This window comes from Medicago truncatula, chromosome 6 (genome assembly GCF_003473485.1).
Source record: "Medicago truncatula cultivar Jemalong A17 chromosome 6, MtrunA17r5.0-ANR, whole genome shotgun sequence".
NCBI classification, from domain to species: Eukaryota; Viridiplantae; Streptophyta; class Magnoliopsida; order Fabales; family Fabaceae; genus Medicago; species Medicago truncatula.
The window spans coordinates 42,547,029-42,567,622 of record NC_053047.1 but is presented as its reverse complement, the minus strand read 5'-3'; the positions used below and the strand labels follow the sequence as shown (position 1 = coordinate 42,567,622).

Genomic DNA, 20,594 nt, shown 5'->3' with positions numbered 1-20,594 from the left:
GCCATGTCATCACAGTATAAAAGCTTGCTTGGAGGGCAATCTCCTGAGAGTGTATTGCTTCTAAATCTTGGATGTCTTAGATAAATAAATATGCAAGGGAAGATGATAACTTTAAGAGGAACAAAATATGTAACATGGATACAAACAACACAACACCAAAAATATGGATCCCTCCAACTGATCAGAAATTGTAGCTTTTCTAAAATGGTAGCTAATTGATCAACCCTTTTTTGTGCATTCCTGCCAATGACTCTCAACCTATCATACCTCCTTCTCAAATCTTCACCTCCAGTTTGAGTTGGAAAGAAATCAAGTTCTTCTTCTAAATCATCAGAATTTGTTGTATCAGCACCAGATAATATAATGTTGCATCTATGTGACAAGGATGCTCATGCTTTTTGAAATTATAATTATCCAAACCAATCTTGAAAAGATAGAAACTCACCAAAGGTATCATTGGCTCTGGATACAAAAGCACACATAAGCAAAAAATATGAAAAAGCACTGTTTCACCAAGTTCAACATTTTTGTGGATTCTTGCAGCACCAAGAAGCGCCCCTCAAACGGATCCATCAGCTTCAAATGGAATGGAATTCATAAGTTCCACCGCTTCATTTAGTTTCCCTAATTTCCAAGGATATCAATCATGCAAGCATAGTGCTCTTGTGTTGGTTTGATTCCAAACTTTTCCTCCATTGTTTCAAACTAGCGTGATTGCATGTACAGAGAACACACTAATGTAATATGGTTTGGTGACACGCAATCTTTAAGCATTTGATTTGACCGTGCCATTCATAAGCACGACCGTGCGCATGAAATTAGGCATTATTTCCCCAGAATTACAGTAAGTTATCGCACGGCCGTGCCAAAATACCGCACGGTCGTGCGTCTGTCCAGACCAATATTTCTTCCTGAGCTACCACTGAGAAGTATACTGAGTTGTATCATAATGTATTAAAAGCAGCAAACACGAAAGAGAGTCCTAGTATTCAGCAAGCATATACAATTATAAATCCTTTAATATGATAAAGAAAGTCTTATACATATCTTTAAGTTTAAAGACTGCATAAATCAACAATGAGATTTAATGAATCCAAATCTAGAAACCAAACTAAGTTGCAATCTCCAAACTTCAATGAAAAGTGAAATAAAATTGAACAATGCTGTTAAAGAAGACGAAATTTAAGTTGATGGGTAGATTGATGGTGAGTAACAATTTCTGAAAATCTAAACTTTAATGGAGAGTGTTGTATTTTCATGGTGCTCCGTGAGATTCAAGTGAAGGAAGAGGGAAAAGGAGATTGAAGTGAGGTTAAGGATGTGTAGTGTTAGTGTGAATTGCTACTCTGCTTTTTCAGATTTGAAGGTGTATTCAGCAAAAACAATAAAACCAATACTTTTTAAATATGGTTCATTTTATTATTGATTTAATTTTAGCAGGTAATCCAACCCCACCAAAACCGCCACTTGTCCAGAATTTTATGGGTTGTGCATGCTGCACAAATTTTTCCCTTATGCATACTAAATGCCACCGAAAAGAAACAACGCGATAAAAGACTCGAGACTCCGGTGGTAGTGAAAATGTCTTTAATATAAAAAAAATGCAAAAATTATACGGTTCACGATTGAACTTCTGTTGTATATGCCTTAAAAATTTTGATTCTGAAAGTGCTTGAGTTGTGCATACTACACAATGCACATGAAGGTTACGTGGCGGGCATGCACAAGTTTTCTATTTTTTTGGTTGGCAAGTTTTAAGGACCGGACGAATCCTATAAATAGACAGGTTGGGTTTAGGGTTTTGTAGAGTGGAAAAGGAAAATCTCTAGTGAGAACAAAATAGGGAACCTTTAGGAAATCAATAGGTTAAAGGTTGAGGTCTTTTTAGTAGATTATAGGGTTTGGAAATACCATTCAAAAAGTTAGAAATTAGGGTTTGTTCTTAAAGAAATTGTTGAAGACTAATTCCTTGTAACCCTTATACTTGTGTATGCTACTCAAAAATATGCCCTTGTGTACTCTAAACGTCACCCTAATTTATAATATTTTTGAGTTTACAACTTAATTTTTCTCTTAGTTTTACCTTAGCTTATTCATCAAAAGTTTATCCGCTACTAGCTAACTTATTTGTTACTTTTTGTCAAACAAATTGTTAATATTTCGTAAAAAAATATACACTCATTTTTTTATTTATTATAACCTTAAAATATCTGCACCCTGGTTCAAGGTCCTGAATCCGCAGCTGATTTAAAAAAAGATACATATCAGGCACATCAATGGTAACGTTAGCAGCATAGAAAACTTTACTTTAAATACCCTCTCTTGAATCGGAATTCATTGCAAGAAAGATTCAATTCTAAATTAAATACAAAAAAGCAGAGATGAATATCCTAAGCACTTCATGCCAAAAACTTGTGTGTCTAAGCAAATCAATATATATCTCAGCAGCATGTTTATATCGATTCATCCTCCTAAGATCAAACCCACTATGTGTTCAAATTGTATATTTCATATCCATTTCAACTTTGGGTTTTGGATTTCTCAAAGCTCTAAAACCCTTAGGTCAAACACAAAAAAATTTAGATTTGTTCTTCACATCCGTTTCATCCACCACAGTTTCAAGCATGGTCACGGTTGAAATGGGAATTTTTTCTAACACTCAATTAATCATCATTACCATCTTAATGTTCATAGGTGGTGAAGTCTTTACATCATTGGTAGGACTTTTTTTCATTAGGTCAAGGCTCAAAATTGATTTAGATAAAATCGCGTCTTCACATGCACGTCTTGCTTCTCGAAACCCTTTCATTATTGTTGATCGATTTCACCTTGAAGATGAAATGGTCACAAACGAGGTACACAAACATGAATCTTTGAGTACAACAAATGAAAATTTGAGGTACTTGTCTATGAAATATTTAGGTTATGTAGTTATTGGTTACATTTTATTTCTACATGTTATAGGTGTAATTGGGGTGTCTCTTTACCTTACAATTATTCCTAGTACAAAACAACTACTAAAAAACAAGGGTCTAAAAATGTTGACATTTTCTGTTTTTACTATAGTTTCATCATTTTCAAGTTGTGGTTTTGTTCCAACAAATGAAAACATGATTGATTTTAGAAAGAATTCAGGTCTTCTTCTTATGCTTATTCCACAACTACTTCTTGGGAACACATTTTACCCTCCATGCTTGAGACTTTGCATATGTGGATTAGGGAAATTTTACAAGAAAAGAGAGTGTAGATATCTTTTGAAGCATTCAGAGAAGGTTGGTTACAAACACTTATTACAAAGGAAACACACTATTTTTCTTGTGGCTACTAATTGTGGGTTGATTGTGGTTCAAGTCACATTGTTTTGTGTAATGGATTGGAATTCAAAAGGTTTGAAGGGATTGAATTTTTATCAAAAATTGATTGGTGTTTTGTTTCAAAGTGTGAATTCAAGACATGCGGGAACAAGTATTGTGGATATCTCAATTCTATCACAAGCTATCTTGGTATTGTTTGTGGTAATGATGTAAGTTTCTTGCACTTTCTTTCTTGTTTTTTTTTTGTAATTAATATAGGAAAATAAGGACACAAATATTTTGTATTGGAAATCGTATTTCAACTTTTTAGAGTTTAAAATTTATCATTTTCAATACATACGGAATCCCTTTAGTACTCGGGTGGACTTCGTCACCGAATACAAAAAGTTTAGTTTTATCTTCATTAACTTGTCCTCTTGGGGCACCCATTAATTAATATAAACATTCAACCAAACTTTAAAAAAACATAGGGCAACTCATTTGTTTGGGCTCCATGGCAAGGAGCTCCTTCCAAGGACGTACCTGGGGAATACCAGGTTCGATTCTCAGGGGGAACAACGTTTGGCCAGTGCACATACCTCTACGCATGAGCCAGATTAGTCGTCCACCTTTGATGGGTCGGAAACCAATGCGAAAGCAAAAAAAATAAATTAAATATTAAATTAAAATCATGACTTTATTAACATTTTTTCTGAGACAAATTTGATTGCTATTACTTGAAATATTTCACTTGGTATATGCATGGTGGAATTATTATTTTTTCTAGCATAAATTATAAGTTAATTTATTTTGAAATAAGAAGAATTCTATGAATGGCACTCCAACCCTCAAAATATTCATCGGAAGAAGAAATCTTTCTAAATTCTAATATCTTATCTTTGCTTTTTGGACAGTGAAGCACTACAATTTACAAACCCTTGTGCACATTATTTAGGGTATATCTTCTCTCATTTTATCTATTTTCCTGAAAAATGCATTGTCTCAGCTTGCTATCAGTCGGTTATATAATATGATAGTGTCGATTTCATTTATTTCATAGGATTAAAAGTTCCTAGATTTTTGATCATTTAGTCCCATGATATATATATGTCGTCCTCTCATAATCATTTCCAATTTTTCAATTACGATGATATTGCATAATTTGACTTCTCTTACCTAACTTTACTCTCATTACAATAAAAAAAAAAAAAAAAGGAAATGCTTATAAATAATTTTATATAAAAAAAATAGGGAAATACTTATTAAAAATTGTGTATTCAATATATTAAAACTTTAAAAAACATATTTTTTTTTTAAGAATTTTTTTACTTAAAACTAATCAATGATTTTCTATTTTAACTATATTCCATTTTGACTTGTTTTAACCCACTTGGACCCGTTGGTATTGACTTAGGGTTTCAGAGTGTGTTCCACCTCAAGGTCTCAAATTCGATTCTCCCGATGTCAATTTGTACGAACTAATTTAGTTTCTTAAAAAATAAAAATATAATATTTCTTAAATATAATTCATTTTGTATTTAGGGAACGTGTTTGAATGACCCCTAAAAGTATATTGTCTACCATAGCTAATATTGTTATCATAAAAAAAGTGTTGCTATTATTTCTAAATAAAACTCACGCACACAACTGTAAGGTCTTAAAATCAAATCAATTGAATGTTTCTAGCATAATAATATCAACATGTCAGTTTTTTTTTCTCCTTTACATAAATCAACATTGTTTGTTGAACTAAACTTTATCGATAAGTAATCAATTAAACAATATTTATCTTCGATTTTGAATAATAAAAGTGTACTAAGATTGTTCATCAATAAAAATAAATAACCATTGATATTTACTTGCTTTAATTTGTACTCGTGGTTAGGTACCTTCCTCCTTACACCTCATTCCTCCCATTGAAATATGATGGGAAAATTTCAGAAAACAGTAAGAAGATGAAAAAGAGAAGAGGAAAAGTTACAGAGAATTTGATATTTTCTCAACTCTCCTATTTAGTCATATTCATCATTCTAGTATGCATAACTGAGAGGAAAAAATTGAAGGAAGATCCTCTTAATTTCAACGTTTTGAATATTGTTGTTGAAGTTATCAGGTTAGATTTCAGTTCATTCCATTATTCATTAACAAAAAAAAAAAAAATTAAAATTGTAGGCACAATAATGTTGTATTTTATTGAGATTATCAAATGCACCTTACTTGGTCATATCATGATGTGGCCAAAAAGGCCCTTTTATTCTATAAACACAATTTCAAATTAAAAATATTCAGATACACTCACATAAAATAAAATATAAATTAATTATTTTTTATATGAATGTGTCTAATTTTTTTTTAATTTATGATTGTGACTATAAAAGAATTGTTCATAGACAATATAGTATAATAGTCTATTTATGACTATACATATAGTGCAATATTGTTTTTTGTGTCAAAGAAAAAATTGTTCATGGTTATAAGAAAGCTATTATCAAAATAAAAATGTTTTTGGGAAAAAAAATGAAGTTTAATAAAAAAATGTGTTTAAATAATTTTATTTTACAAGACGGTCTAATATACAGTTGTCTCATTTCAATCTCAAGTTAATCATTTGTATATGTATCTTTTGGGTGCATGTGTGTGGTAAAAAGTGCATATGGGAACGTAGGATTTTCAACAGGATACAGTTGTGAACTACAGTTGCATCCAGAGACAAATTGTGAAAACAAATGGATTGGATTTGTTGGAAAATGGAGTGATGAGGGTAAGATCATTCTCATATTTGTTATGTTGTTTGGAAGGCTTAAAAAATTCAATATGGATGGAGGCAAAGCATGGAAGCTTCATTGATTCATGATCAATATCAATTCTACACCAACTTCAATTTCACACATTCTCTATTTTTTATTTGTTTTTTTTTTTTTTTTGCAAAAGCAAACTCAACATATTTCATTGATAATCACCGATTGAATTTCAGATGGAGTGTATCATAAACTTGATGACTAGCGTATCCTAAAGAAACTTATCATAATGTGAAATTATAGCATCAAACTCAAGATTGAGAGTTAAGTATACTGAATATGTCATTCACAATTGATTTACAATCAAGTTCAATATACACATTAGTAATGTTCAGTTTAGCAAGCTAAATTGTAGCTTTTTTAATACCCAAGCTTCAGCTTCTTGTGGCGGTAGAATGCCATAAAGTATTGGCACAGATAAATTCACTTTCATATCCGTTCCAGAAAGTCTTGACACGGATATGCCATACCTACTCCAAACCATCCTTGGTCATTGAAAAATTGTTGCATTCACATTGTATTTCAGGTTTCATCCTAAACCCGCAACTTATTCGGCCTGCGAAGGAACATTTGTCGCGATCATGGACACACAACAATGTTATCCTAAAACTTATCATTTTGACGATGCCAAATGCACCACATCGCAAATAAGGATTAAAAATATGTGTTCTAGACAATTCAATTCTAATGTATTCTCGCAAGGTCAAAATTGAGGTTGCGGAATTCCAGCAAAGTCATTTTCTATATTTGGCAGAATAGTTTCTCAATTTCAGAAATTTGAAAAATTAGGTGTATACGGCAATCTAGTGGAGGTGGGAGATTTTTCAGGATCTCTTCATAAAAACTGGTTTCGTAGTAGTGTAGTGTCATGAACAAACTTTGGCTCTACAAAAATTGTGGGGTAGGGGTCAAATTTGAAGTGTATGAAGTAAAAAAATAAAAAAAATATGACTATTATTTTTTCAATCCTATGACTTTCCTCGCGCGCCCTATTTTTTTTTTTTCCAATTTTACCCCTGGTTCGGATTTCGTTTTCCGGATTGCATTGTTAGAATTTTGCAGATGTTTCTGGGTTTGAAAATCTGGAATAATGTTTTACCAGAACTTTTGCAATTTTAATTTTCAAAATTCGTAAAATAAAAAACAGAAATAAAAAGACACAAACATAAAAACAACTTATTTTATTAATATATGAACAATACATTACAATAATTTTCAAGCTTTTTAAGCTTATTACATAAGATGCTAAATCTATCTATACTCTTAACTTACTACATAAGCAACACTGGTGGCTCCAGCCACCGGTGGAGAGGAAAGAGGGGGGAGGAAAGAAGATGGTGGGGAAGAAGAAACCAATGCTGTCTGATAGGCATACCAGTAGCTTTGGTGTTGGTGGGGAGACATAGGGGGCACAGGGGTCTCTAGGGAACAAGAGACCATGATGGTCAACATGACACCTAGGCAAACCAACCTCACACCCAGACTGACCCCTTCCCTATTGACCGATCATATGACCTCTGATAGATTTTCAAAGAGACCTCTTTCTATGAAAGGCCAACGATGGAAATACATCGTTGTAGAGGAGAAAGAAGAAGGTGTGCAAATGTTTGAGGAAATGAACCATATTTATAGCGGAGGGGGATTAAAAAAACGTGGGGAAGCCATCAATTCCGGTCAAAAAACGTGTAGAAACACGTTTTTCAACTTGACCACCGTCCAAAACGTTTGAAAAACGTTTTCTTTATGGTGAAGACCACCGGCAAAAAGCTTCGGGTGTAATCTGAAATGTATAATCTGGAATACACATATATTCCAGAATATATATTCCGGAAACATACGATGTTGGGGTGAACAAAGGAAAACTTGAGACTTTGAGTATGGTGAGGGTTGGTTCGGATTTTAGAATCCGGATTTATTCAACATTGGATTCTTTTGTGTGTCCCACATTGCACCGACACCAAGCTAAACTACATCAGCCAAAAAAAACATGGAATTCCCTGGCTTTGATCCGAACACCAAGCTAGCGGAAGTCTACTACAACGGTGGAACACCACCCCATCTATTTAGGATTCGAGACGATGTCACCCTCTCCGAGCTAAATGATGAGCTGGATCAAATCAACCGTCAACTCAACCACAAAGACACGAGGAGGGTGGTCGGAGTTGAATATCGATGTTCGTTGTCCGACACAACCGGATCTCTTCGCTTCAGCCGGATGAAACTCAAGAACGACGACGAAGTGCGAACCATGTTCTCTGTCTTTTGTCAGCACAATACAATATGACCGATCGAGTTGGACGCTTCGTTGGTTAGATATGCTGAACAAATTCTGAAAAGTTTGCACTGGACCAGGAACTACGAAGAGATCCGGGCTCTGCTGGAGGGACCAGAGCAGGAAGAAGTTAGTTTAATGATCCGTGATAATGTGCTATGTTTTACTTAATCGCGTGTTTTATGTTGTTTTAATTGAGTGTTAGTTATGTGTTGTTGAATTAAGTTGTTGCATTATGTTTTGAATAATATATATATTATTTAAACTTTCATTATGTTTTAATATATATATATATATATATATATATATATATATTATCTGTCTCATGTTGCTTCAATTTATGTTATGTACCTTTGTTCTATTTTTTTCCAATGCATTTGCAACGAAAACGATCCAAATAAAAGGGTCTGATGCAGTTCAGACTTTAAAATCCGGAATAGCTTCATGCATTCCAGATTATAAAATCCAGAAACCCTCAGTAACATTTTGGCCGGTGACGTTTCACCAAAGGTTATGCCGTTTAGTGGAGTTTTAATACGTTTTTTTGGACGGTTTTGAATGAAAAACAAGTTTTCCTTGACTTCCAAATTACCTATGACTTGTTTTAGACTATAAAAAGGCTTGGATCTTCAACATTTTCCTTCATTCTTCTTCACCCTCCTTTCTTACATTTTCTTCAATTTTTTTAGTTTTTTAGATAGATTTTAGGAGTGTTAGTGATGTCATGATCATTGTTGACCGCTCATACGACCCCTGCAATTGCATTGCAGCTTATGCGGGGGTCGTATAACGGTCAACAGAGATCCTTGACGTCAAAGAAAGACACAAAATATTCATATCGTATTTGTCCGGATTATATATTCCGGAAACACTAACAATCTGGTTCGGATTACGTAATCCGGACCAGGGGTATTTATGGAACTTTTGCAGGGCACGCGAGAAGGCAACAGGGTGGGAAAAGTAATATTCAATCACAACAAAGGTTATGGGCCTAACTCCCAATCTGTCGACTCATATATTAGTGGGTTGGTCAAGGTTCATTTGCACACATTTTAGGATGGCACCTTCTTTTCCCACCCTATTGAATTTCTCGTGCACTCTATGCAGTTTAGATTATATAATTCAAATGGCATAAACACCCTATAAAATCTTCCAAAACATATTCAAATATTTCGTATTTTAGAATCAGAACAGAGCACGTGAAAAACTCATAAGGTGGAAAAAGTAATTGTCTATTAGGATCTCAGAGCCTAGAGGCATGGGCGGTTCTACCGTATGGCGACCCCAGGCGGTCGCCCAGGCTCGATCGATAATTTTTGCACATTAGACTCAACCCAAAAGCCCATTAACACATTTACAAAAAGAAAAATTTGGGCAATCTGAAAATTGTCACACACAAATAGATCTTGAAATTTTATTTAGCACACTATTGACGGGTTCATGTCTCTTATTTTAACGGGTTAATTGTTCAAATTGACCCTGTAATATACTTTATGTTTGAAAAATAACCTAATAAAATACAAAACATATATTCTAGCATTGTAACTTGAATTTCTTCTTATTTAATTTTGACCACCCTATAATATACGTGTAGTCTAAAAATGTGACTTACAGATTGAATTTTTTCACGTTAAAATATAACTTTACACAATATTAAATTTCTTCGACCAGGGATAAATTAATTATGAATTTTTATTCCCTCGTAATTATGAATTTCTTAAACAATTTATAATTAATTTGTATCTCGTTTAAAAATTACAAAATTTCATTGTGAAGGTTCTTGTCATGTTCTAGTCATGCCTACAAAATTAGGGAACTAAATTTGACTTGTGAGTATACGCTTACGCGGAACAAAATTTCAATTTTGCACGTTTCAGTTGAAAAATCAAAATAAATTTAAACGACTTCGATATGCTATGAAACTTTACAGATCCTTTTTATGCATTTTTATAGATGTCTCTGCAAATAATGAACTCAAAATTCGATTTATAGATCGAGATTTCCATTGTTTTGTTTTTTGAGCTTTTGACACTTTAAAAATTCATAATTAATTTGTCGTGTTCTTAACTCGCCTCTAGGAAATCATGAAAAAATTCAATCTCTCGATTGCTTTTTTGGACTTCGCGTATATTACAAGTTATAAATAATAAAAATCTTGAATTACATGGTCAGAATACATGTTATTTAATTACATGGTCAATTTTCAGACTTCACGTATATTACGTGGTCAATTTCAATTAATAACCCTATTTTAAATTGTACTTTTGTTGACAAAATGATAAACCTCTTTTATTTCGATTTTTTTTAGGAAAAAAAAAATTCGATTTATGATTGTTTATATATTATATCACATGTGAATTTACGATTAATTTTTCGCCCGGGCTCCATAAATTTCCTGGCTCCGCAAATGCCTAGAGGCAAGCCTATAATGGATTACTAGTGGAGAAATAGAAGATGAAAAAAAGGTAAATAATGGTCAACTTAAAAATCCCTCAAAAAAATGATCAATTTAAATTGATTATTATTCAAAAAGAAAAAACTTAAATAATGATTAACTTATAATCACTTAGTTTAGTAATCGCATTAAGTCATTCTTTGGATTTAATTAACTTTTTATAAATTTAAATTTTGAATTAACTTTTCCATATGAGGATCGATACTCACTTTTCTCTATAGGTGTCAACGAACAACTTTATAATATTTGGATACCCCAATTTTTCAAACACATATTTAACAATTTAATTTTTCTGTTTCCCTCAAAAAAAATTAATTTTTCTGTATCTTTCTCTCATTGTCTTATCATCAAAATATCACATGTGTGATACATAACACATTAGAGAATACACATCTAAAATATCTAATTTAATGGTATAAATGGATCTCACTCAATTATAAGATAAAAATATAGTAAATTGTTTTAATAATTAAAAAATGTGAAGTAATATAAAATATTAAGTGAAAAGTTGTTTAAAATGGATCCCACTAATATAAAAAAAAAAAAAAAAAAAAAAAAAAAAAAAAAAAACTAATCATAAAAGTTAGAAATGGACTTAACGTTCAACGATCATATTTTATTTTATCAAATATTTAATGTCAGAAAAAGAGTGGTTGTGCTTAGAAACTTTCAGATCGGTTTTATTAAAATTAATCATCCAAAACCGACATGAACCGCATATAATTTGATCTTTAGATCGGATGACTTTTACTCTTAAACCGATTCAAATCGGACTGCAAACACCTTATCCATGACACCCTTTGTATGGTGTTGTTGGTTAATGTAAAGACACTACCACAATGCACCGATGTGGATGCTCTTATTCTCCCTATTTTTCTCTCTCTCAAGTGGTCAATTGGATGTATGTGTGTAAAAAATATTTTCCATCAAAGAGTTCTTCAACTTTTTATTGAATTGTAAATTTAAAAATTGAAATATGTCAGGAAGAATTATACAATCTCAAATATTGGTTAAAACATAAGTAAAGTTTTGATGTAAACCGTATATGAGTATATATATTTTGAGACGAGGAAAAATGATAGATGCTATAGATTGATGATGTGATAAAAGAAAAAGATATAGAGATAAAATAATATGTTGAATGGGTCAACATATTCGGATAAAATTGACACTAAGAAGAGTTAAACTAGAGATATCGAAAGACGTACATTCTAAAGTCTCACGTCTACATTTTCAGACTAATCCAAGTGAATTGACAAAAATGTATCATTGTTGAAAACATAATACTATACAATTTCATCATTGTTACTAAGAGCCACTTGCCATAAACAGACAGTAGACACCAACCATAATTAGTTCACGAGTTGAGACACTGACACAGTGAAAATATCCTCCATCAAAAAGAGGTTTTGTACATAATCATTCAGTTTTGATGAATCAATAACATAAAATTTTGTACATAATCATTTGATTATATAATGATACATTAATAAAAGAAACAAATAAATAAATAAAAACTTCCTATGGATTGGTTTCAAAAATTTAACTCCTTTCCACAACATTATTAGACAATAAACAATGTAATAAAACTTATAATGCATCTAATGAAGTCAATAACTTGGCATTAAGAATAAGATAAAAATAATACAATGACAACAAAACAGTCACGAGATACTACAAAACAAACAAGACACCTGCCACAAACCAAGCTTTCTTTCAGACACTTTTGTTCTGAAATCAATCAAATCTTTTTCATTTGATCTCTCTTCTTTTTCTTCCTATAAATCACAAACCAAACTTCAATTAACTTCACTTTCTTGTTTTTCTTGTCTTTCCACACACACACATGAAAATAAACATGGTTCTGATAAAGTATTTTGCTCTATTATTTTTCACTTTTGAATTCAATTTGTTAACCAATCATGTTTATGCACTTAACATAGGTGCTGAAACCACTGGAGTAGCTGTTTCAGTTGTATGCATCTTCATGCTTAAGCTATCCAATTCTAAACATATTAATTATTAAGCACTTTCTTAATTCTTTTTTATTTATTTATTTATTTATTTTTTTTTTGTAGAGCAAAGAGTGTAGCAGACAATGTGAGTCAAGTTTCTGCTCAGGTACATATCTTAATTCTTTATATATATATATATATATATATATGTTTTTTGCATTTGTTTTATTGGAAATTGAGCTGATTGGATTTAACAGTGCCTCCATTGTTGAGATATGGAAAGTACTGTGGACTTTTGTATAGTGGATGCCCTGGTGAAAAACCTTGTGATGGTCTAGATGCTTGTTGTATGAAGCATGACCAATGTGTCACAGTCAAAAATAGTAAGTTCTATTTATATATATCTTAATTATATCATGACTTGAGTTTCAGTTTTTTTTGTCCATCATTAATATCATCTGCTATGAAGTTTATTGATTAGTCTTAGAATTTTCTGTGCCTAATTCAATCCTAAAAGCTATATGGATAGCCTAAATTTTTAGGTAGTCTGATAATTAGTTATGAAGCTCGGATACTCCAAACTTTGTATGAAGCACATCACTGATTTTTTCACAAATAAACAATTAACATATATATTAGGAAGTTTAATCAGTAAGTATTATTGCAGTGGAAAAATGCCACTTGATATCAAACACACAAATAAAATAAAGATGGTAGGTAGCTGATAATGATTTTTTACCATATAAAATTATTTTTAACCAGTATACTAATTGGCCTTGTACCCATAAATAAAGACTATCAATGACCCTTCATCTAATTACTTCATTTGTTAGTGATGGCAAGTGTCACCAAACTAATACTATTTACTAGTATTTTATTGAATACCCATAACTATTACATTTGATAATTCCAGGGCAAAATTTTTTTGCTATACTTTATCAAGGTTATATTCTAGAGTTATGTTGGTGGATCTTAGTAACTATTAATTATGTAGCACAACATTTCATATTGAACGTCTATTTGGTGTCCGACACATGTTGGTATCGGATACCAATACGATATTGATATATGCAGTTACATTTAATTTATTTTTTTAAGACTATTATCGATATTGAATGCTGGTATATTATGCAGATGACTACCTGAGTCAGCAGTGCAGCCAAACATTCATAGACTGCATGGAAAAATTTAGGAACACGAAGGCTCCTACATTCAAAGGAAATACATGCCAAGCAGATGATGTTATTGAAGTAATCAAGATTGTCATGGAAGCTGCTTTACTGGCTGGAAGAGTTTTACACAAACCCTAAGCAGTAATCTTGCCTACTAATCAAGTCTTATGGCATGAAAATAATTCCTATTTTTCTTTCTTTTGTTTTTAGTTATCTTCTCACTGAATTAATCAAACTCTAATGCTTTATTTATTCACAAAGAATGCTATTAATATATTCTTTTCACTGTTTTTGTAAACTCTTTAATTCTAAATGGATTTTTTTTTTCATCTTTATGAATTCTCAACAACTGAAAGTAAAGATGTACAAGCTAACGCCACCTTGAAAAGTAAATTGAATAAGGGTTCAAAACTTGATAATATTAATTAAAAAAGTTTATACAGTTTGATTGTTTTGTGCTTGTTTCCAACATGATAATAATTGATGACAAAATTAATTAGGTCTGCATTTGAGTACGAACAAAATGTAGACTACTATTAAAACAAATGGTTTCAAAAACATAATCACTCTAGTGCATCTCAAATGACTGAGATATGATTGAGATTGATAAATCTTGCAACAATCTTTTTTGTCTCTTGTGTGTTTTCCCCCTTTTGCAATAGCCCAATAAGGCTACACTTTTCTTAAGCAGAGAATGAGAACCATGTGAATAAATCCACATTCCTTTGATAAACTTAAATTTTCTGTTTATTCAAATTAGCAGTTCACTAAAGGGGGTAATTTTGAAAAAACAGTCATATTGGAACTTTACCAGCAAATGACAAAGGATTACCCTCATAAGTATAATAGTGCTCAGAATTCTGATAAAAATGTACGTGCTTGAAAATTAGCTAAAATAGCTGCCTAGAAAAAAATAAGTCTAATGCCGAGTCGCTATGATTATACACATCAGAACTTTAAGAAGGCATTAATTAATTAATTACATGGAGGTGAAACAGAGAGAACTGATAAGAAGATACATCCAGCTTGGTAAATGACTTCAGTTTCTGCTTCTTTTTCTGATGCTCATTAAGCTGATGTTTGCATCCAGCTAGTTTCTGCACTTTGTTGTTTTGGCTTCAAGGGTGGCAATTTTGGCAACACCCAACTTGGGGAACCTCTAAGCCATAGCGCTTCACCTGTGTCTTTGTGCTTGAAATCGGGTCCTTTTGGATTCTTCTGATATGATCAAAACGAACTAATACATCAATAAAAAGAATCTAATAAAGCGTGAAATAAACTTGTAGGGATTAAAAAACCCAAAGACAAAGCAGAAAATGGGGTTACCTTGTCTAGTCTATTATCCCACCATTTAGCTGGATTTTGCAGCAAATCATTCCAGGATTCATCACCTAAACCAAGTTGGGAAAATTGAAATTGAACTTAATATGGCAATAAAACGGAAATAGAAAAGGACATGGAAAAAGGACATGAAGAATCTTGAGTTGCAGAGCACAAACATAACAGAAATAGAAAAAGCAAAGAAATGGAAAAAGGACATGAGAATCTTAGGTTGCAGAGTGCAAACAAAACACGATACATTGATCAAACATAAAAATAGAGAGCATCTCTAAACTATTAAAGTAAATATATCTTTGTTTTGACTTTGATAGAAACCACTGAGAATCTCTGTGCCAACTCTATCACAATTTGCTTAGGAAACTCGTTTTGATAAAGTAAATTATGTGCTAGCTACCTTTACTGTCCTTTGCTTGTTTGGATTTAACAGATGTACTTTCAACCTCCAGTTCTTTCAATCTAGATGAAACCCAACTTGGTGAATCTCTAAGCCACAGCCCTACACCAGTATCTTTGTGCTTGAAATCTGGAGCTCTTGCATATTTCTGATATGATCAAATCGGACTAATACATCAATAAAAAGAATCTAATTAAGCATGAAATAAACTTGTAGGGGTTAAAAAATCCAAAGATAAAGCAGAAAATGGGGTTACCTTGTCTACTCTATTATCCCACCATTTAGCTGGGTTTTGCAGCAAATCATTCCAGGACTCATCACCTAAACCAATTTGAGATGCTTAATATGGTGATAAAACAGAGATAGGAAGAGAAAAGAAACAGAAAACGGACATGAGGAATCTTGAGTAGCAGAGCGCATACAAAACACGACATTGATCAAACATGAAAATGGAGAGCATCTCCAAACTATAAAAGTAAAAAAATAAAATAATATAGTAATTTGTTTTAACATTGATAGAAACCATCGAGAGTCTCTTTGTTCCAACTATATCACAACTAACAATTATGATGCATAGAAAAGTCATTTTGAAGAAGTAAATTATTCACTACCTTTACTGTCTTTTGTTTGTTTGGGTTTAACAGGCGGAGTATCAAATTCCAGTTCTTTCAGTCTAGATAAAACCGACTTTGAAGCCTTGTCAAGCCAGATGGAAACATTTCCATCCTTGCGCTTGAAGTCAGGGTACTTTGGATTCACCTAACAAGTAGATACAAATATAAAAATATCCCCCAAAATATAATAATCAAAGAGAAAAATATACCCCATGTCATCAATCATTACCGATCCATTGCGTTTGCTATCACGAAAATCCCACCACTTCTTTGGATCATCTAGAAGGTCGCCCCAAGTACTTGACAAAGAGCCAGTGTATTTCTTTGCACTGGCTGTAAAATAAATCAAAATGGAATTACTTTGGATCGTCCAAACAACGAAAAGAGCCAGAGCTAATGCAAATATACTTACTTGTTGATTGTTTCAGTCCAGGTTGTAATTCACCTTCCGTCTTGCTTTCAAAATCTGCATTCTTTGGACTCTCCTACATTTAGATTCACAAAATTTCAGAAAACAAATATGAAGGATGTGTCATTATTGGCAAATGAAAAAGGAGGGCAAATGAAAAAGGAGGGAAAAATAAAGGATACAAATCAAAAAGTGGAGAAAATTCACAAACCTTTGGTGAATGAACAGCCTTCCATTGACTGGGTTTATTAATGACATCCCTCCAGGATTTCCTTGTGTCATGTTGCTCAGTTTTCTCGGAATGGATATCCTTCTCCGATGACTTTATTTCATCATTCTCGCTTTCTAATAACAGATATGTATAAAATATTACCAAAAGCTTATCAGAGTTCATAGCACTACTAGCTAAAGCATCACACAAACAAAATTCTCACTTTGATTAACATTTGCCATCTTTAATATCATTGTTGTCAGAATTCCGATCAGAATCGTGAAAATTCACAATTTTGCGATTTCACTCACCCCTACCGATTTGGATCATGAATAGAATCCTGAGTTGTGTAAAACCCCTGTGAAATCGCATGAAAACGTGAAATCAGGTGATTTCATACGATTCTAATGATCCTGGCTGAGTCGTTTATGTTTAAGCTTTGTGACTAGGTTGCTTTACGTTTAAGATTGAAGACTTTGAGTCATTTATATTTAAGATTTGAGACTGAGTCTTTTATGTTTTAAGATTTGAAACTTTGAGTAATTTATATATATAACATATATTTAGTAATATTTTTGTTTTGGTAGGGTCGTTCGATCTTAGTTGCGATTTCATGTTTTACAATCTTGCTATCCCCTTTCGATCCTAAAAAATTAATCGAGTAGAATCCTTCGATTTTAGTTGCGATCTTATGTTTTACAATCTTGCCATCCCCTTTCGATCTGATGCAAGATTTCGATTCTCACAACCTTGTTTAATATAGTATTAGTAACCGTGCTTCACCTCCTTCTCTTCTAATAAAATTTCTTTTAGCATCTAAAAAGAAAGTATCCTATTGACAAAAAAAAAATAAAATGAAAGAAAACAACTTATGAATAAGTTTTTGTAAAACCATTTCATCCCAATTTATTATAGAAGAATGCCAGTCAATTATTGAAGTGTGGTGAACATTTGTCTAAACTTGATTTGGTTAAAATTAAGTTTGGAGTAAGTCATTTAAGTTGTGTTTTCAGTCTAAAAAACACATTTACATAAAACTTAAAGAGTAACTTTTCTAACTTATATGCAAAAGCTACTGATATCATTTCCAGTCAAAACGAGGTTTGGTGTCATAAAACCAAATATGTACTTCTACAAAAATCTCCGCCTTGAAACCAAACATGAACTATATTTATGTTAGGGTCTAGAACGAATTGCAGTAGAAAGATTGAAAAGAAAGAAATAAAGAGAAAATTGAGTATTATTGATTAAGGGATTTCCCCTAAACAACAGCAAAAGCAGGTACAACCGAATGGTTACAAGAAAATAGAATTGAATGCATGACAGTTCTCCCCCTCATACCTTTAATTTTACATGCTTAGGCCTCCTAAAGTACACTTTTAAATTGTGTATTCCTACATTCCTAACACTATGCATATGCAATGTAGATTTGCAGAAGTTGGAAATCATAGAGTTAGTGCCTGTTTAGATTGACCTATTAGAGCTTATCTAGTGACATAACCCCTTGTGTAACTATATGTGAGATCTTATTGAAACAACTTCAGACACGTCCGTAGGTTGTTCTCAGCTTATTTCCATAAGCTTATGAAAAACATATTGACTTTATTTTATCTTTTATCACAGAAATACGCTATAAATAAACAGGTGTATGAAAAACTATTATGTTATAAGGGCTTAATTAACTTGTTTACCCAAAAAGAGCCTTAGTGCATATTCAACGTGGCTTTATAGAAGTTGGAAAACATAGAGTCAGGGCCTGTTTAGGTTGACGTATTTCAGCTTATCTAGTGACATAAACATTTGTGAAACTGTTTTGGAGAGCTTACGGAAACAGCTTATGACATGTCCATAAATTGTTTTCAGCTTATTTCCATAAACTCTCCAGGATAGCTTATGAACCAGTTTAACTGTGTATCTTTTATCATAGAAATAGGCTATACATAAGCACGTATATGGTAAGCGATTATGCAAATCATAGAGCCAGATTCTATTTGGATTGGCTTATTTGAACTTATCTAGTGACGTAACGACTTGTAAAATTGTTTGAGAGAGCTTATGGAAACAACTTATGACACGTCCGTAAGTTGTTTTCAGCTTATTTCCATAACCTCTTCAGGATAGCTTATGCAACATTTTGATTTCATTTTATCTTTTATCATAGAAATAGGCTATACATAAGAACGTATATGACAAGAAATTACATTATAAGCGCTTAATTAACTTGTTTATCCAAACAGGACCTTAGTTCACTATGTGGTGACAATACAACAACAAGAACAATCATGTTTTATGCCACTAAGTGGGGGTCGGCTATATGGATCAAATTACACCATAATATCATATCATAAACCATATTTCGATCCAACTCACTATGTGGCGACAATGCGCTTCTTTAACTTTCCAAACCAAGGCTTAACATTACTTGGTTTTCCAATTTCTATTGTCTCAACTTTCCCATTTCAAAAAATCATAAATCAACAAATATGCAATTCAAACATAACGTCATGCTGAAATCAAAATGAAGTACTTACCATCCTCAATATCTGATTTCTCCTTAGACGTTAAACTAGCCTTCTTAACACGAGGATAACCTTCAACAAAATTAAGACTTTGCACCTTAACCTAACAACAACACCAACAACACAATTAAAAACCACCAAAACACGTTAAACATAAAAAAATATGAATCTCTCTAGCACTGACACCTCTAATAAAAATCATGTCCGGTATCCAACACATGTCAGTGTTAGACACCGACATGACACCAACATTCAATTATGCCATTTTTCAAAATATAACCAGTGTTGACATGTCAGTGTGTCTGTGTCAGTGCTGCAAACATATAAATATTTGTAGCATCGACACTTCTAATAAAAGCCATGTTCTGTGTCCAACAACAACACCAACACATGTCATTACATTCAAGTATGCCATTTTTTCAAATAATCACCAATGTCGACATGCCAGTGTGTCTTTCTCGGTACTGCAAACATAAGAATCTTTGTAACACCGACATCAGACACCAAAACATGTGGTTACATTTACCAGTGTCGCCGTATCAGTGTATAGATATGAATAAACAACAAAACAAAAAAGTTGTAACATTGTAGTAGAAAGAAGGGAAAAAAAAAACCTGAAACTGATATTGTTGAGGTTTATCAAGTTTGATTTGATCATCTTCAGTAGAAAGTTGACCCTCAACATGAACAACATCATTAAGCTTAAGATGAAACTGCGCGGTAAGAGCCAAATCACCATGAAAAACAAGAGGAATCAAGAACTGAGAAGGATCATGACCAAGACGAGTGATGACAGTGGCGGCGGAAGGGTTACCGTCGGTGGAGGTTTGAAAGTGAATAGGTTTGTTAACAGTGCCGATTAGGTTGACGGAGTTGGCGAGTTTGGGTTGAAATGGGATTTCGGTTGGTTTTTGGAGTTTGGATTTCGATGATTTGCGAGTGGTGGTGGCGACGGTGGAGTAGTTGGTGGTGGTGGATCGGAGACGGAGGAGTAAAACTCGCCGTATTGGGCTCATTTTTCTAAACCCTTTCGAATTTCGATGAGTTTCCAAAACCCTCCCAAATGCAAGTGGAGTAGTTTTATATGGGTAATATTCATTTTGGTCCATGATTTTTAAAGTTGCAATATTTTTTTTAATTGTGCATATCAGTCCCTATACA

The 20,594-nt window shown here is 32.7% G+C and overlaps 3 protein-coding genes across 5 annotated transcripts; 2 read left to right on the top strand and 1 right to left on the bottom strand.

Moving 5' to 3' along the window:
• Positions 1 to 2,171: 2,171 nt before the first annotated feature.
• On the top strand, positions 2,172 to 6,207 carry LOC11426969 (probable cation transporter HKT6). Of its 2 annotated transcripts, none has more exons than XM_003620904.3 (3): positions 2,172 to 3,523; positions 5,179 to 5,406; positions 5,942 to 6,207. In XM_003620904.3, the coding sequence occupies exons 1-3, from the start codon at positions 2,382 to 2,384 to the stop codon at positions 6,138 to 6,140; spliced, it is 1,569 nt and encodes a 522-aa protein (XP_003620952.2). In that variant the 5' UTR covers positions 2,172 to 2,381; the 3' UTR covers positions 6,141 to 6,207. The 2 variants fall into 2 exon arrangements, with proteins under 2 accessions (XP_003620952.2, XP_039691009.1); XM_039835075.1 differs by lacking the exon at positions 5,942 to 6,207 and adding an exon at positions 4,208 to 4,249 and having other exon boundaries at positions 5,179 to 5,582.
• A 6,248-nt stretch (positions 6,208 to 12,455) lies between these two features.
• LOC11436521 (phospholipase A2-alpha) lies at positions 12,456 to 14,276 on the top strand. Its single transcript, XM_003620901.4, has 4 exons — positions 12,456 to 12,793; positions 12,897 to 12,939; positions 13,031 to 13,156; positions 13,908 to 14,276. Exons 1-4 carry the CDS (start codon positions 12,665 to 12,667, stop codon positions 14,081 to 14,083), a joined length of 474 nt encoding a protein of 157 aa, XP_003620949.2. The 5' UTR covers positions 12,456 to 12,664; the 3' UTR covers positions 14,084 to 14,276.
• A 448-nt stretch (positions 14,277 to 14,724) lies between these two features.
• LOC11436977 (protein OSB3, chloroplastic/mitochondrial) lies at positions 14,725 to 20,551 on the bottom strand. Of its 2 annotated transcripts, XM_003620900.4 has the most exons (10): positions 20,048 to 20,551; positions 19,446 to 19,536; positions 16,915 to 17,048; positions 16,707 to 16,779; positions 16,524 to 16,627; positions 16,292 to 16,439; positions 15,937 to 16,001; positions 15,681 to 15,828; positions 15,272 to 15,336; positions 14,725 to 15,163 (listed from the first exon to the last, which is right to left on the bottom strand). In XM_003620900.4, exons 1-10 carry the CDS (start codon positions 20,540 to 20,542, stop codon positions 15,014 to 15,016), a joined length of 1,473 nt encoding a protein of 490 aa, XP_003620948.4. In that variant the 5' UTR covers positions 20,543 to 20,551; the 3' UTR covers positions 14,725 to 15,013. The 2 variants fall into 2 exon arrangements, 1 of the variants encoding a protein (XP_003620948.4); XR_005642061.1 differs by lacking the exon at positions 14,725 to 15,163 and having other exon boundaries at positions 15,311 to 15,336; positions 15,681 to 15,847.
• Positions 20,552 to 20,594: the final 43 nt, after the last annotated feature.

Coding starts and splice junctions, on each gene's coding strand:
- LOC11436521 (XM_003620901.4), top strand. CDS start 12,665: ATGAAAATAAACATGGTTCTGATAAAGTATTTTGCTCTATTATTTTTC. Junction 12,794..12,896: donor CTGGAGTAGCTGTTTCAGTT/GTATGCATCTTC, acceptor TTTTTTTTGTAG/AGCAAAGAGTGTAGCAGACA. Junction 12,940..13,030: donor TGAGTCAAGTTTCTGCTCAG/GTACATATCTTA, acceptor TGGATTTAACAG/TGCCTCCATTGTTGAGATAT.
- LOC11426969 (XM_039835075.1), top strand. CDS start 2,382: ATGAATATCCTAAGCACTTCATGCCAAAAACTTGTGTGTCTAAGCAAA. Junction 3,524..4,207: donor GTATTGTTTGTGGTAATGAT/GTAAGTTTCTTG, acceptor CTTTTTGGACAG/TGAAGCACTACAATTTACAA. Junction 4,250..5,178: donor CCTTGTGCACATTATTTAGG/GTATATCTTCTC, acceptor ACTCGTGGTTAG/GTACCTTCCTCCTTACACCT.
- LOC11436977 (XM_003620900.4), bottom strand. CDS start 20,542: ATGGACCAAAATGAATATTACCCATATAAAACTACTCCACTTGCATTT. Junction 16,780..16,914: donor AGGCTGTTCATTCACCAAAG/GTTTGTGAATTT, acceptor ATCTAAATGTAG/GAGAGTCCAAAGAATGCAGA. Junction 15,829..15,936: donor GGGATAATAGAGTAGACAAG/GTAACCCCATTT, acceptor TGATCATATCAG/AAATATGCAAGAGCTCCAGA.